This window comes from Herpailurus yagouaroundi, unplaced genomic scaffold (genome assembly GCF_014898765.1).
Source record: "Herpailurus yagouaroundi ecotype Mexico unplaced genomic scaffold, PumYag 202, whole genome shotgun sequence".
Lineage (NCBI taxonomy): Eukaryota > Metazoa > Chordata > Mammalia > Carnivora > Felidae > Herpailurus > Herpailurus yagouaroundi.
In genome coordinates this window covers 7,246,592-7,260,682 of record NW_024412433.1, presented here as the reverse complement: position 1 = coordinate 7,260,682, position 14,091 = coordinate 7,246,592, and the positions used below count along the sequence as shown (strand labels likewise).

At 38.6% G+C, this 14,091-nt stretch overlaps 1 protein-coding gene across 8 annotated transcripts in view; it reads left to right on the top strand.

The window, feature by feature from the left end:
* Positions 1-14,091, top strand: part of GIGYF2 (GRB10 interacting GYF protein 2) — a 153,539-nt gene that overhangs the window by 101,811 nt on the left and 37,637 nt on the right. For all 8 annotated transcript variants that reach the window (XM_040450663.1, XM_040450660.1, XM_040450662.1 and 5 more), the window contains 4 exons: positions 1,443-1,639; positions 2,602-2,761; positions 10,252-10,418; positions 13,891-13,982. In XM_040450663.1, coding sequence (XP_040306597.1) covers positions 1,443-1,639; positions 2,602-2,761; positions 10,252-10,418; positions 13,891-13,982 — 616 coding nt within the window. The remainder of the gene's footprint in view (positions 1-1,442; positions 1,640-2,601; positions 2,762-10,251; positions 10,419-13,890; positions 13,983-14,091) is intronic.

Here is a 14,091-nt window from a genome sequence, read left to right as displayed (position 1 = left end):
CAAATTACTTGTGGTTCTTTCTCTTGAATGTACATTCCTGGGACCTTACTCTAGGAGATCCTAGGATGGAGTCCGGATGTGTGTATTTTGAGAAAGCTTCATAGATGTGCATTAAAGATGAAAACTCTAGATTGATAATCTGCGAGGGAGATAAAGGATATGTGTATCAGGCATCTAGGGCTAAATTCCCATTTTTAGAGGGTACGTAAAGAGTAGCCAGAGAAAAATCTTCAGAGACAAGAGTGGACTAGAGTGAAGAGAAAGGAAGGAATGGAGAAGGTTTTAGTTTAGGCTTGGGTAGATAATGTCAGAGGCTACTGAGGTCGGAAGATGAGGACCAGGTAAAGCCATTGGATTTGGGGACTTTGAGTCACTGCTTCTCTTTGGGAGAGAAGCTGTGTTGGAGGGGTGGAAGTGGAAGTCACAGTGTATGTAGCAGGTGTGGGTGGCAGTGCATAGACTGTTCTTTTAAGGAGTTTGGCAAAGAAAGGAAAGACTGAGAGGAATGGGAATGTGGAGAAGCTGTCTGTAATTGAACCAATAAGGTTCCAAAGGGGAAGCTGCAATTGTATCTAATTACTTTCATCCCCCTTTTTATTTTAAGAGCCTGCATCCTGAGAGGTTAGAAACAGGACCCAAAACAGAACCTCTTTTGTGGTCTCTTGTCTTATTGAGGAGACCGTCTGCACTGTACATGTAGACTCCCAGGAGCTCTTTGTTATCCTAAAAACTAATGTATTGCATTACATTTATTATCACCTGAAATAGGTTCTTATTTAAGAGACATGCAGATACGTTTAATCAAAGTTTTGATGGTGAGATACGACATTTTTTGAGGAGATTTGCAGTGCTTTGTTAACAGTCTGCTATTTGGAGACACGTTATAAAGATAACATTGGTCTGATTCTGTTTGTTTTCAGGAGGTAGATGTGTCACTGTTGGGCAGATGCTGTAGTGACACAGGCAGGCACTGTAGGAGGACCTTTTAATCCTTATATTTTGTCATTCTGTAGAGTTAACTGCTGTCATCGTAGGGAGAAATACTACACTTCTCCGTAAGAAGTTGCTGCAGTGAGGGGTGCCTGGTTGGCTCAGTCGGTTAAGCATCCAACTCTTGATTCTGGCTCAGGTCATGATCTCAGGGCTCCTGACCTGCGTTGGGCTCTGTGAGAACAGTGCGGAGCCTGCTTGGGATTCTCATTTTCTCTCTCTGCCCCTACTTAGCTCATACATGCACGCATGCGCACACACCCACACTCACACCCCCCCCCCCCACCCCCTCTCGCACTCAAAAAAAAAAAAAAGCTGCAGTGTTTGATACATTCACCTTTCTCTTGAGCCCATTTAGTGAGTGGCCCAACTTGATGGAGAGCTAGTTATTCTTCATGAGAACCTCTGTAGTTTAAAGGTTTTTCATGTTTCTGTGTTTTTTTCCCCTCTAGAAACGGTTTCTGATGTCCAGCAGTCCCTGTCCCAGATTCCTTCAGATGCAGCCTCTCCCCTTCTCATACTTCCACCTCCTGTTCCCAGTCCTCGTCCTGCCCTGCGGCCAGTTGAAACGCCGGTCGTAGGTGCTCCTGGTATGGGCAGTGTGTCCACAGAACCAGATGATGAAGAGGGCCTCAAACATTTGGAGCAGGTAAAAATCATGCAATTCTTTTTTTCTCCTCTCAAAGCACCATAAAAATTGAAAAGCATTGAACAGATATTCAGAAATGGAACTTTTGTGCATTAGATTTTACGTACTGGAAAAGTTGTTTTAAATCTAGTATTTATTTGTATGAGTAATTGTCTTTCAAATCATTTCATGCTTTTAAGTTTCTGCTATGTAGTAGTCATTATGTCAGGTTATTTTTTCTCTTCTGAGGTTGCCCTTGGCTGTTTGCTTTTCTTTTTTCTTTTTGGAAATTAATGGAATGCCAAAAATGGCAAATACAAGCAGCTGTGGATGGGCACAGCGTCTTCTGTATTTTTTACCTAAAGTGTAACTGGGAATAGTTAAACTCTCATTAACATCGTATTCTCATCTCTAGATTTCCCTGAGATTAAGTATACCTTTGTTGGATATAAATGGTGACCTGCTTTCCTTTGCTCTGGGGTGGTGGTTGGTGGCAGGAAATGCTTGAAGAAAGAAAGAAAGTGGGCAGTGTGTTAGTAAAACTTGTAAAACTTTTGTAATTGTATTCATTGAGCCTTTGTTGTATTAACACCCATGTTTTTACAGGTTTAGATTATACGTTTCAGAATTGACCAATGGCTTACTGGTTTTAAAAGTAATCTTCTTAATGTGTTGATTAGAAGAAGCCTGGGCTTTGATCCTTACCAGTTTGTGTTTTAATTTCAGTTTGCTTTGCTTAATAATTTTGAGAGTGAGCAAGATTTGACCTCTCTGAGCCTTAGTTTCCCCCTCTATAAAGTGGGGATAGTACATATTTTCATGATATTGATGGAAGAATTAAATGGTTGCCTGCTGTGTTTCTTGCACAGTACTACCTTTTACAGATCAAGTAGTTCAAAAAAGGTAGGCATTTTTATTAAGTGTACTAGTATTAATTTGGGGTCATTTGTTTCCTCAATCCATTTTTTTTGTTTTTCTATTAGCAAGCTGAGAAGATGGTGGCTTATCTCCAAGATAGCGCACTAGATGATGAGAGATTGGCATCAAAACTGCAAGAGCACAGAGCTAAGGGAGTCTCAATTCCATTGATGCACGAAGCAATGCAGAAGTGGTATTACAAAGATCCTCAGGGAGAAATTCAAGGTAGCTCGTTCCATTCTACTTGAAGCCATTATCTCCTGTAAGATCGTCATTATTTAATGTTAATTTGCGTAATAGTGGAAAAAGTCAATTTTTACAGTTTTTCTTTGTGTGTGTGTGTGTGTGTGTACGTGTACATACACACACACACACACACACACACACACACACACACTTACTTACTTACTTACTTATTTAAGGGTTCCTTCCATAATACTTTGCAATTTCAGTGGTGGGGGGGAGGGAGGTCCAGTGAAAATCATTTGAATACAAGGCGGAATGTGATAGTAAATATAATAGGGATGCAGACAAAATGCTTAGGACGCCCTTAGTTCTGGCTTCCCAGCGGGTTAATTGGGCAGGTAAGAGTTACCTTCTCTGCACTTCAGTTTACCTCCCATTAAAGGTGATGGCAATCATAGAAGACCTTACCTGAATGTTTTGCTCAAATGGAATTGACATCATAAATGGTAAAGAACTATCTGAGAAAGGATAGTACCATATTATAAGCTAATCCCTTAAAGATTTGTATGGTGCATAAGTTAGAATGGGTAGAGAATGTTGTAAAAGAAATTTGTTGATTCATTTCCGCTTTTGAATTCTTTGTTTATAACCTGAAATTGATTGACTAATATTAGTGTCAGTTTCATGATACTCTTTACCAAGTATACCCTGTGATCTCTTTGTGACATACTAACTCCCTTTCCACTCTAAGTCCCCTTACCCTCTATTGTCCTGCATAACATCTATTACTGCCTGGTTCTGATTTGTTCATGACCTGTTCACACCCCCATAGAATGGAAGGTGCTTGGGAGCAGGACAAGTGTGTGTATGTTTTGTTTTGTTTTGTTTGTAAAGCAATCAAAAGTGTTTATCTGATATTTTAAGGCTTACAAATGGAGAGACAAAATGTGCTTCCAAATTCAGGGCTGTGTGTTTTAATTAAAGCATATATGGAACGGTGCCTCGGTGGCTCAGTCAGTGGAGCATCCGACTCTTGATTTTGGCTCAAGTCATGATCCCACGGTTGTGTGATTGAACCCCACATCAGGCTTTGCACTGAGCATGGAGTCTGCTTAAGAGTCTCTCTTCCTCTCTCTTTCCCTGTCTCTCTCAAATAAAATTAAAAAATAAAATATAGATGTGTGCCCTAATTAAATATACTTGAGATAATTGCAACTTTACATGCAGTTGTAACAAATACTACAGAGATTTTATGTACTCTTTACCCAATTGCCGTGAGTGGTAATCTCATGCAAAACTGTAGTACCATATCCAGCCAATGTATTGACTTTGATACAGTTAAGATTTAGAACATTTTCTTTTTTCTTTTTTTTAAATGTTTATTTTTCAGAGAGTGAGAGAGAGAGCATGCACACGTGCAAGCAGGAGAGAGGCGGGGAGGGGAGGGGGCGGGCAGAGGATTCGAAGCGGGCTCTGTGCTGACAGCAGACAGCCCAATCTGGGGCCTGAACCCATGAACCTCTAGATCATGACCCTGAGCCAGAGTCGGACGCCTAAATGACTGAGCCACCCAGGTGCCCCAAGATTCAGAACATTTTCGTTTCCTATTGCCCTTGGATGCCCACATGCATTTCCTTTCCACCTGTTCCTGCTCCTTAACACTTGGCAGCCACTAATCTTTTCCCGATTTCTATATTTTGTCATTTCAAGAATTTTGCAGAAATGGAATCCATTTGCATCAAATGGAAAAAAAATTGTTTTCACTCAGCACAATTCTCTGGAGATTCATACAGGTTGTTGCATGTATCAGTAGATTTCTTCTTTTTATTTACTGAGTAGTACATCCATGATATAGATGTATCATTGTTTAACCGTATATCCATGAAGGGCGTCTGGGTTGTTGCAGTTTCTGGCTATTATAATAAAGCTGTTAAACATTTATGGATAGACTTTTGTGTTAATACAACTCTTCATTCCTCTGAGACATAAATGTCCAGGAGTGCAATTGCTAGATTGTATGGTGATGACATGTTTCGTTTTTTTAAGCAACTGCCAGGTTGTTTTGTGGAGGAGCTGTACTATTTTTGTATTTCTGCCAGCAATCTGTGAGTGATTCATTTTCTCCACATCCTTGACAGTATTTGATGTTGCTATTTTTTACCTTAACCATTTGGGCTTGTTATAGTGGTATCTCATTCTAGTTTTTGGCTTGCATTTCCTTAACAGCTAAAGACGTTGGACATCTTTTAATGTGTTTATTGGTGTTTATCCTCTTCAGTAAACGATCTCTTCATGTTTTTTACTTGTGTTCTCATTGCTTTTTTTAACCTTTGAATTTTGAGACTTCCTTATATATTCTAGATAATAGCCCTTTGTTAGGTATGTGGTTTGCAGATATTTTCTCCCAGTCTGAATCTTTTTATCCTCTTAACAGAGTCTTTCACAGATCAAAAGTTTTAGATTTTGATGAAGTCCAGTTGATTAGTTTTTTCCTTTAATGGATTGTGTTTTTGGTATTAAGTCAGAGATAGAAGAACTCTTTGCCTAGCTTCAGATCCCAAAATTTCCTTTCCAGAATAATTTAGGTTTTTTTCATTTAAGTCTGTGGTCTATTTTTGCATAACGTATGGGAATTAGGTCAAAGTTTATTTTTTTGCTGATGGATGTCCAGTTGCTCTGGAACCTTTTGTTGAAAAGCCATCTTTCCTCTTTTGAATTGCTTTTGTACCTTTCTCAAAATTCAGTTGGGCATATTTATGTTGGTCTGTTTCTGTGTTCTTCTATTCCACGGATCCATGTGTCTGTGTCGCCGCTAATATCACAGTCTTGATTACTGTAGCTATATAACATGTTTTGAAATTGAGTAGATGGATTTCTTCCAGTTGTTTTTTTCTCCTGGTTTATTTTTAGCAAAGTAGTTTTTAGTTTTTCTAGTTCCCTTTGCCTTTGCATATAAATTTCAGAATAGTCTTGTCTATATTTACCATATAAATGTGCTCAGAAATCTGTTTATATATCTTGCTGAGATTTTAATAGGAACAGTGTTAAACCTCTGTATCGTTTTGAAGACTTGACATCTTTTTCATGTTGACTCTTCCAGTCTATGAACTTGTGTCATTTTCAGCAAAGATTCTGTACATGTTCTATTAGATTTGTACCTACTTGATTTTTTTTTTGAGTGATTGTAAGTTTTATTATATTTCAGTGTCTTTGTGTTCATTCCTACTATATAGAATTGGATTTTGGATTTTTGTCATTAGTCTGTGACCTGCTGAGCTCATTTATTAGTTTTAGGAGTTTTTGTTGTTGTTGTTTGGGTAGGTTCCATAGGATTTTCTTTGTAGACATTGTTATCTGCAAACAGGGATCGTTTTAATTTTTCATTTCCAATCTATGCCTTTTATTTCCTTTTGTTGCCTTATTGTATTTTCCAACACTGTGTTGAATATGATGGTGAGAGCAGACATATTTGCCTTGTTTTCCCTATGTTCCTATCTTAGGGGGAACACTTAGTCTTTAATAATTAAGTATGATGTTAGCTGCTTGGTTTTCTTCTTTTTTTTTTTTTTAGTTTTTTTAACATTTATTATTATTGAAAGACAGAGAGACACAGAGCATGAGCAGGGGAGGGGTAGAGAGAAGGGGAGAAGAGAATCTGAACAGAATCTGAAGTAGGCTCTAGGTTCGAGCTGTCAGCACAGAGCCCGATGCGGGGCTCGAACTCACAAACTGCAAGATCATGACCTGAGCCGAAGTCGGTCGCCTAACTGAGCCACCCAGGTGCCCCAGCTGCTTGGTTTTTATAGATGTTTTTTTATTTATTTATTTTTAAGTAATTTCTACACCACCATGGGGCTCAAATGCATGACCCTGAGATCAAGAGCAGCAGGCTCCTCTCGCTGACTCAGTACCCTTATCGATGCTCTTTATGAAGTTGAGGAAGTACCTTATTGTTTGAGAGTTTTTATCATGATTGGGCATTGGATTTTGTCAAATCCTTTTTGTGCATTTGTTTCTATGGTCCCGTGATTTTCCTTCTTTAGTAAGTTTAAGATGGCGGATTAAATTGAGTGCATTTTGAATATTGAACCAGCTTTGCATCCTTGGAGTAAACCCCATTTGGTCATGGTGTGTAATTCTTTTTATATATTGCTGCATCCTATTTGGTAATGTTTAGTTAAGTATTTTTGTGTCTCTGTTCATGAGACATGTTGTTCTGTAGTGGTTTTTTTTTTTTTTTTTTTTTTTTGGTGTTCTCATTGTCTGCTTTTAGTATCAGGGTAATAATATCAGCTTCATAAAATGAGCTGGGAGTTACTCCCTTTTCTATTTTCTGGAAGATTGTTTAGAATTGGTGTTAATTCATCTTTAAATGTTTTGGAGAATTCTCCAGTGAAACCACCTGGGTACCTGTTTTTAGGGAATTTTATTTATTTTTTTTCTAAAATAGGCTCCATGCCCAACATATGGTGCTTGAACTCAGGACATCGAGATTGAGAGTCGCTTGCTCTACCGACTGAGCCAGCCAGATGCCCTGTTTCTTGGGAATTTTAAAATTACAAATTCAGTATCCCGAATAGTTACAGAGCTGTTTAAATTACTGATTTAGTAAGGGTTGATTTTTGGTGGTTTGTGTTTTTTGACGAATTGGTCCATTTCATCTAAGATGTCAAATCTGTGTGTGTAGAATTGTTTAGAATATTCTCTTATTATCTTTTTGATGTTTGCAGGTACTGTAGTGATAGGCCGTGATTTATTCCTGATGTTCGTAATTTGTTCATTTCTCTTTTTCTCATTGTCAGTCTTGCTAGAGATTTAATTTTACCGATCTTTTCAAAGAATTAACTTTGTTTCATTGATTTTTTTCCCCCCACTTTTTTGTTTTCAATTGCATTGAGTTCTACTCTTTACTATTTCTTTCCTTTTTCTTAGGGTTTATTTTGCTTTTCTTTTTCTAGGTTCTTGAGGTGGATGCTTATATTATTGATTTGAGACTTTCTTTTCCAATGTAAGCTATAATAAAAACTGTAAATTTCTCTTTCAGCCCTTCTTTAACTGGGTACCACAAATTTTGATACAAGTATTTTTATTTCTGTTCAGTTCAGTGTATTTTTTTTTTGTGATTCCTCTTGAGACCTCCACTTTAAATATATATATATATTTTTTTTTTTTTTTAATTTTTTTAACGTTTATTTATTTTTGAGACAGAGAGAGACAGAGCATGAACGGGGGAGGGTCAGAGAGAGAGGGAGACACAGAATCTGAAGCAGGCTCCAGGCTCTGAGCTGTCAGCACAGGGCCCGACGCGGGGCTCGAACTCACAGACCGTGAGATTGTGACCTGAGTTGAAGTCGGACGCTTAACCGACTGAGCCACCCAGGCGCCCCTATATTTATTTATTTTTAAGTAATCTCTACAACCCCGAGATCAGGAGTTGTATGCTCCTCCGACTGAGCCAACCAGCTGCCCTAAGAGACCTCCACTTTTACTCATGGATTATTTGGAAGTGTGTTATGTGGTTTCCAAGGGTTTGGAGATTTCCCTGTTACCTGTCTGTTAATGATTTCTAGCTTTATTTTATTGTGGTTGAAACACATCATATTTAATTTCAGCTTTTAAAATTTTATTGAGATTTATTTATGGCTCGGAATATAGTTCGTTTTGCTGTATGTTCTGTGGGTTCTTGAAAGAATGTATACTTTGTTGTTTTGGAGTGTTCTGTAAATATCAGTTGGACCTTATTGATGGTGTTGTTGAGTTCTATAATCTTGTTGGTTTTCTGTTTAGTTCTGTCAGTTGTTGAGAGAGTGGTGTTGAAGCCTTCAGCTGTTACTGGAGATTTCTCTGTCTTTTCAGTTTTATTAGATTTTGCTTCACATATTTTGCAGGTTTGTTCAGTGCGTACGCTTTTGCCGTTGCTGTGTCTTCCTGGTGGATTGACCCTTTATTAATATATAATATCCTTCTCTGTCTCTGGTAATTTTCTTTGTTCTGAAGTCTACATTATCAAATACTAATATAGCCACTCTAGCTTTTTTAAAATTTGATTAATGCTTGCATGATATACCTTTTCCTATCCTTTTATTTTCGACCTGCCTATATTTTTATATTTGAAATGACTTTCTTGTAGATAGCATATACTTGGGTCATGTTTTCAGATGTATATATTGGGTCATGTTTTTTGTTGTTTCTTAGTTCTGGAATATATGAAGTAAAATGAAAGGTCAGGGAATTCACCTCCATGTGGTTCCTCAGGCACCAAGGCCAGTCTGCCTTCTCTCTACTGTTCATAGTGTTCTTTTGTTTCCTTTGTATATATAATGTTAGGGTTTTTAGTTGTATTTAGCAGGAAGAACAGGGAAAAGTAGATCTACTCCATCTTCCCGGAAGTGGACATTATAGGCTTTTGTTTTATTTAACTGTTGTATTCTCATTACCTAGACTCATGTAATTGGTATTTAGTAAATATTTGCTGAATGAATGAATTAATTGTTATTGATCAGTGTGAATCTGTTAATTTTATGTATAAAATATTTGATTTTTAATTGTAAAACATGTAGAGAATGTTACTCTCCCTCCACCGTAAGCCAGATTTAGTCATACCTACGTAAATAATTTATCTTAATTTTTTTTTAAATTATTTTTAACGTTTATTTATTTTTGAGACAGAGAGAGACAGCGCATGAACGGGGGAGGGTCAGAGAGAGGGAGACACAGAATCTGAAACAGGCTCCAGGCTCTGAGCTGTCAGCACAGAGCCCGACACGAGGCTCGAACTCACGGACTGCGAGATCGTGACCTGAGCCGAAGTCGGCCGCTCAACCGACTGAGCCACGCAGGCGCCCCTATCTTAATGTTTTTTAATGCTCAGTTATTTTTGAGTGGCAGGGAGGGGCAGAGAGACAGACAGAGATTGAGACACAGAATCCAAAGTAGTCTCCAAGCTCTGAGCTGTCAGCACAGAGCCTGATGCAGGGCTTGAACTCAGAAACTGCAAGATCATGACCTGAGCCAAAGTCAGACACTTAACAGACCTAGCCACCACTCCACCTCATAATTTGATTTAATTTGATTATTTATACTTTGCCTAACCTTTAATAATCTGGCAGAAAGTGAAATTTAGAAAAAAGCATATTTAGCCCTACGTGTTTATATTCTTTATACATAAGTGATACAAAGTCTAGCCAACACATTTTTCAGTTTTATTATACTTTTCTGACAAATGAATTTGTAGAGATTGAGTGAGATGGAGACAGTTATGCTCCTTAAAGTAATTAAAACCCCACATACAATTTGGGATATATAGACATAAGTTTTATTTCAAAATCATTTCTGTTGTATTTTATTAGTTAGAAGCCTGTTTACCACTTTTGGAGATAAATTGAATTAAAATATTGTATCAAGTATTTGACAGGTGTTACCTGAAACAAGTTGTACCTCTGGATGAGGATCAGACTTAGGAAATATTTTTTTCCTCTTCAGTCTTAAAGGATTTTTATTGCCCTTCTGTTTAAATGGTGCTATTCTAGGTCCCTTCAATAATCAGGAGATGGCGGAATGGTTTCAGGCGGGCTATTTTACCATGTCTTTATTGGTGAAGAGAGCGTGTGATGAAAGCTTCCAACCTCTTGGTGATATCATGAAAATGTGGGGAAGGGTTCCCTTCTCTCCCGGTCCAGCTCCCCCTCCTCATATGGTAAGTACCGTATAGGTCACTCAGAACACATGCTAGATGCAGAAACACTTGCTTCTCTTTGTAAGCACAACCTAGATACTGTGTCTAATGAGGAAGAAACTGTAGTTCTTTGAAAGTAATTGAAATGGCAGTGGGCAGTCTGATTGGAGACTGCATACCTATCCATAATGATCTTTTCAAAACTCAAATACCTGTGTCCTCCTCCCTCCCCCCGCCCCCGGTCTCCAAATTCTAAAGAAACAAAATCCTTCAGTAGCTTTCCAGCAGGTGTAGAATAAAAAACATCTTATCCTGACTTGCCTACCAGCTACTACATGTTCTGGCTCCTTACTTTTCTAAGCTCACTTCAGAGCTTTTACCTTTTTTTTTTTTTTTTTAAGTTTATTTATTTTGAGAGAGAAATACTGAGTTCACGTGTGCGTGTGTGCGTGCGTGCGCAAGTTGGGGAGGGGCAGAGAGGGGGGAGAGAGAATCCCAAGCAGGCTCTGTGCTGGCAGTGTAGAGATCATGACCTGAGCTGACACCCAGAGTCGGACCCATAAACATCTCCCCCCCCGGGGCCCCCCCCCCCCCCCCCCGAGCTTTTACTTTTATCCAAGATGCTTCAGTTAGGTGACTTCTTTGGAGTTTCTTTTTGCCTCTAGTTAGAATGCACATTCTCCTCTCCTCCCCTTTCCTTCCCACTGTTTGCCTCTTGCTTTCAGAATCATACATTTTCTGTCTTAGGTTTATCTTAAAGCAAATAAATGTTGCTAATAGACAATTCCAGTGCTTTGAATATTTTGAAGACTTTTTCTTTTTTTAATGTTAGTTATTGGTATGTTAACTAAAAACTGGATCATAATGTAACCTTCCTTGTGTACTGGCACTGGAAGGCCTTTGAAGGGCAGATCTTCTTACTCCTCTGTAGCTGCGTCTGGGCCTCTCCCTATAGAGTTCGTTTGGGAGGGCTGTGGATCTGCCTTACTTTTCCTTTTCCAGGTTGGGATGTCAGGGGGCTGCCATAGTCAGAAGTGGCCACAGTTAAAAGCGTTTAGTGAACATTGGATTTCTGCAGTAACATTCACCATTGATTTATTCATCAACTGCATATTGAGGGCCTGTGCTAGGCCTTGTGGTAGGTTCTTATGAGATGAAGGTAAATAGGGCACAACTTCTATGGTCAGAGGAGTTCATAGGTGAGAATAGCAGCTGTCAAACTTATTTGGCCATAGCCCATAGTAAAAAAAAAAAAAAAAGTTTTACACCACTCCTCTGTACATTCATATATATTGTATGTATATTCATAACTGTACACACATACACATATTTGTGCAATAAGCTTCACAAAATATTTAAAATTTTTTTTTAATGTTTATTTTGAGAGAGAGAGAGACAGAGAGAAACAGTGCATATGGGGGAGGGGCAGAGAGAGAGGAGAGAGAGAATCCCAAGCAGGCTCTGCACTGTTACCACAGAGCCCGATGTGGAGCTCGAACTCATGAAACCGTGAGATCACGTCCTGAGCCGAGATCAAGAGTTGGACCCTTAACTGACTGAGCCATCCAGGCACCCATTATAATATTTTATGCCATGCACTTTTTTCTTTCTTTCTTGCTTTCTTGCTTTCTTTCTCCTTCTCTCCCTCTCTATTCCCTTTCCTTTCTCTTCTTTCCTTTCCCTCCCTCCTTTTCCTTTTCCTTTTCCTTTTCCTTTTCCTTTTTCTTTTCCTTTTCCTTTTCCTTTTCCTTTTCCTTTTCCTTTTCCTTTTCCTTTTCCTTTTCCTTTTCCTTTTCCTTTTCCGGTTCCTCCCCTCCCCTCCCCGCCCTTCTCTCCCCTCCTCCCCCCTCCTCCCCTTCCCTCCCCTCCCCTCCTCTTCTTTCACATGTAAATGTTGATCTTGACCCAGTAATTGATGTCAGTCCATGATGGGTTGAGACCTCCTGTAATTTGGAGAACAGTGAAGATTCCTAGATGAGGGGAATTATTTCTGACATTTCTGTTGTAAATACAAGGGAAAATTGTATTATGTATTATTGTATAAACATTTAATTTATATAACAAGTTGGAACTTTATTTCCATTCTCTGAAATTGGGATGAGTTATCGTGCATGTCTCAGAACTTTTGAAAGTTCATCCCTTGCCCATTGCCTGACTTCCAGTTACAGGGGCTGAGCCTCCATTAGACTGCTTAACAGGAAGAACCATGGCAAGCTGTGTCTGTGTCAGCTATGATTGCTAATCCCTGAATAGCCCTGATAACAGTTCACCTGGATGATGAATATACCTTGAAGTGTAGGTTTTTATGTAGACGTTTTATTTTTATTTTTTAAAAGATTTTATTTTTAGGTAATCTCTACACTCAACATGGGGCTCAAACGTACAACCCCAAGAGTCGCATGCGCTACCAACTGAGCCAGCCAGGCACCCCTTAATAAAAGTAAGCTCTACACCCAGTGTGGGGCTTGAACTCTTGACCCCAAGATCAAGAGTTAACATGCTGTACTGACTGAGCCAGCCAGGTGCCCCCTTATGTAGAAATTTGACATTAACCTAGTGTAGCTTCCAATCTTCAGTGTATAGTGGAAAAGAAAAATGTCCCTGAATTTCAGATGATCTCTACCCCCAAGAAACTGTGTATCAAATGTTTCATTCCAAACCATGATCTGTGCACAATAAAGATGTAAACTGTTCACTAATGATTTACCGTAGTCTGTTACCCTTATGCTTTTATTATTTCTTTTATTTTACATAACATTTTATGTAACATTTTATTTTTCCGAGTTTTAACTTTGCAAAATTTAAATTCTAGCCATGTTATTTGAAATATAAACTAAACAACAGCTTATTTTTTCTAACTCATGATATATTAATAGCAATAGAAACACCTAATTTTGGGGTGGAGAATTAGTTTTCAAAGATTTTTCGTATTTTGTTTAAATTAAAAATTTCTCCGCGTCTTTAAGAAGACCTACTTCTATATTGCTTTTTCTGTTCATTACGAGCCATTATAAAATTCTACTGTAACCTTTCCTTTTAACTTTTTTTTCCCTTTTGCTTTAGATAATTTTACTCCTTTCTGTTTTGTTCCATTTCTCTAATTTCTACAGGATTCCCAAATTTAAGAATCACTTTTAACATTGGGAAATTATACATTTTTTAGTTACAGTAATGACTGTGGGGTACGTACAGTACAACATTTAGGTTCAAAAGTAGGAGGGGAGGACAGCTTCTGACGTAAGGACCCTTGCCTTATGGGAAATTCCTTACAGGGAATCTCTTAAAATGCAGATACCACCTTCTTCTGCTAGGTGGCACTGTTCAGCTTTTAAAGAGGCTGAGTTTTTGCAATAGTTAAGCGTTTTGGGCAGAAAGGTGGAGTGTAATGTGAAGATCTCAGATTCAGTTTGCTCTCAGATATATGTAGTAAATGGCTTTTAGACTCTTTGCAGTTTATTCAGTGGTATTTCTTCTCCCACCCCTTTGCTCCCAGGGAGAGTTGGACCAGGAACGACTGACCAGGCAGCAGGAGCTCACGGCCTTGTACCAGATGCAGCACCTTCAGTACCAGCAGTTCTTGATACAGTAAGAGCAGTAATGCTGTAGGTGGCAGTGCAGAATTCAGAGTGCCATTAGGTAGAACTTCCTAAGTTTCACCTTCTACAACAGAGAACTAAGAGTTGATAGGATACTT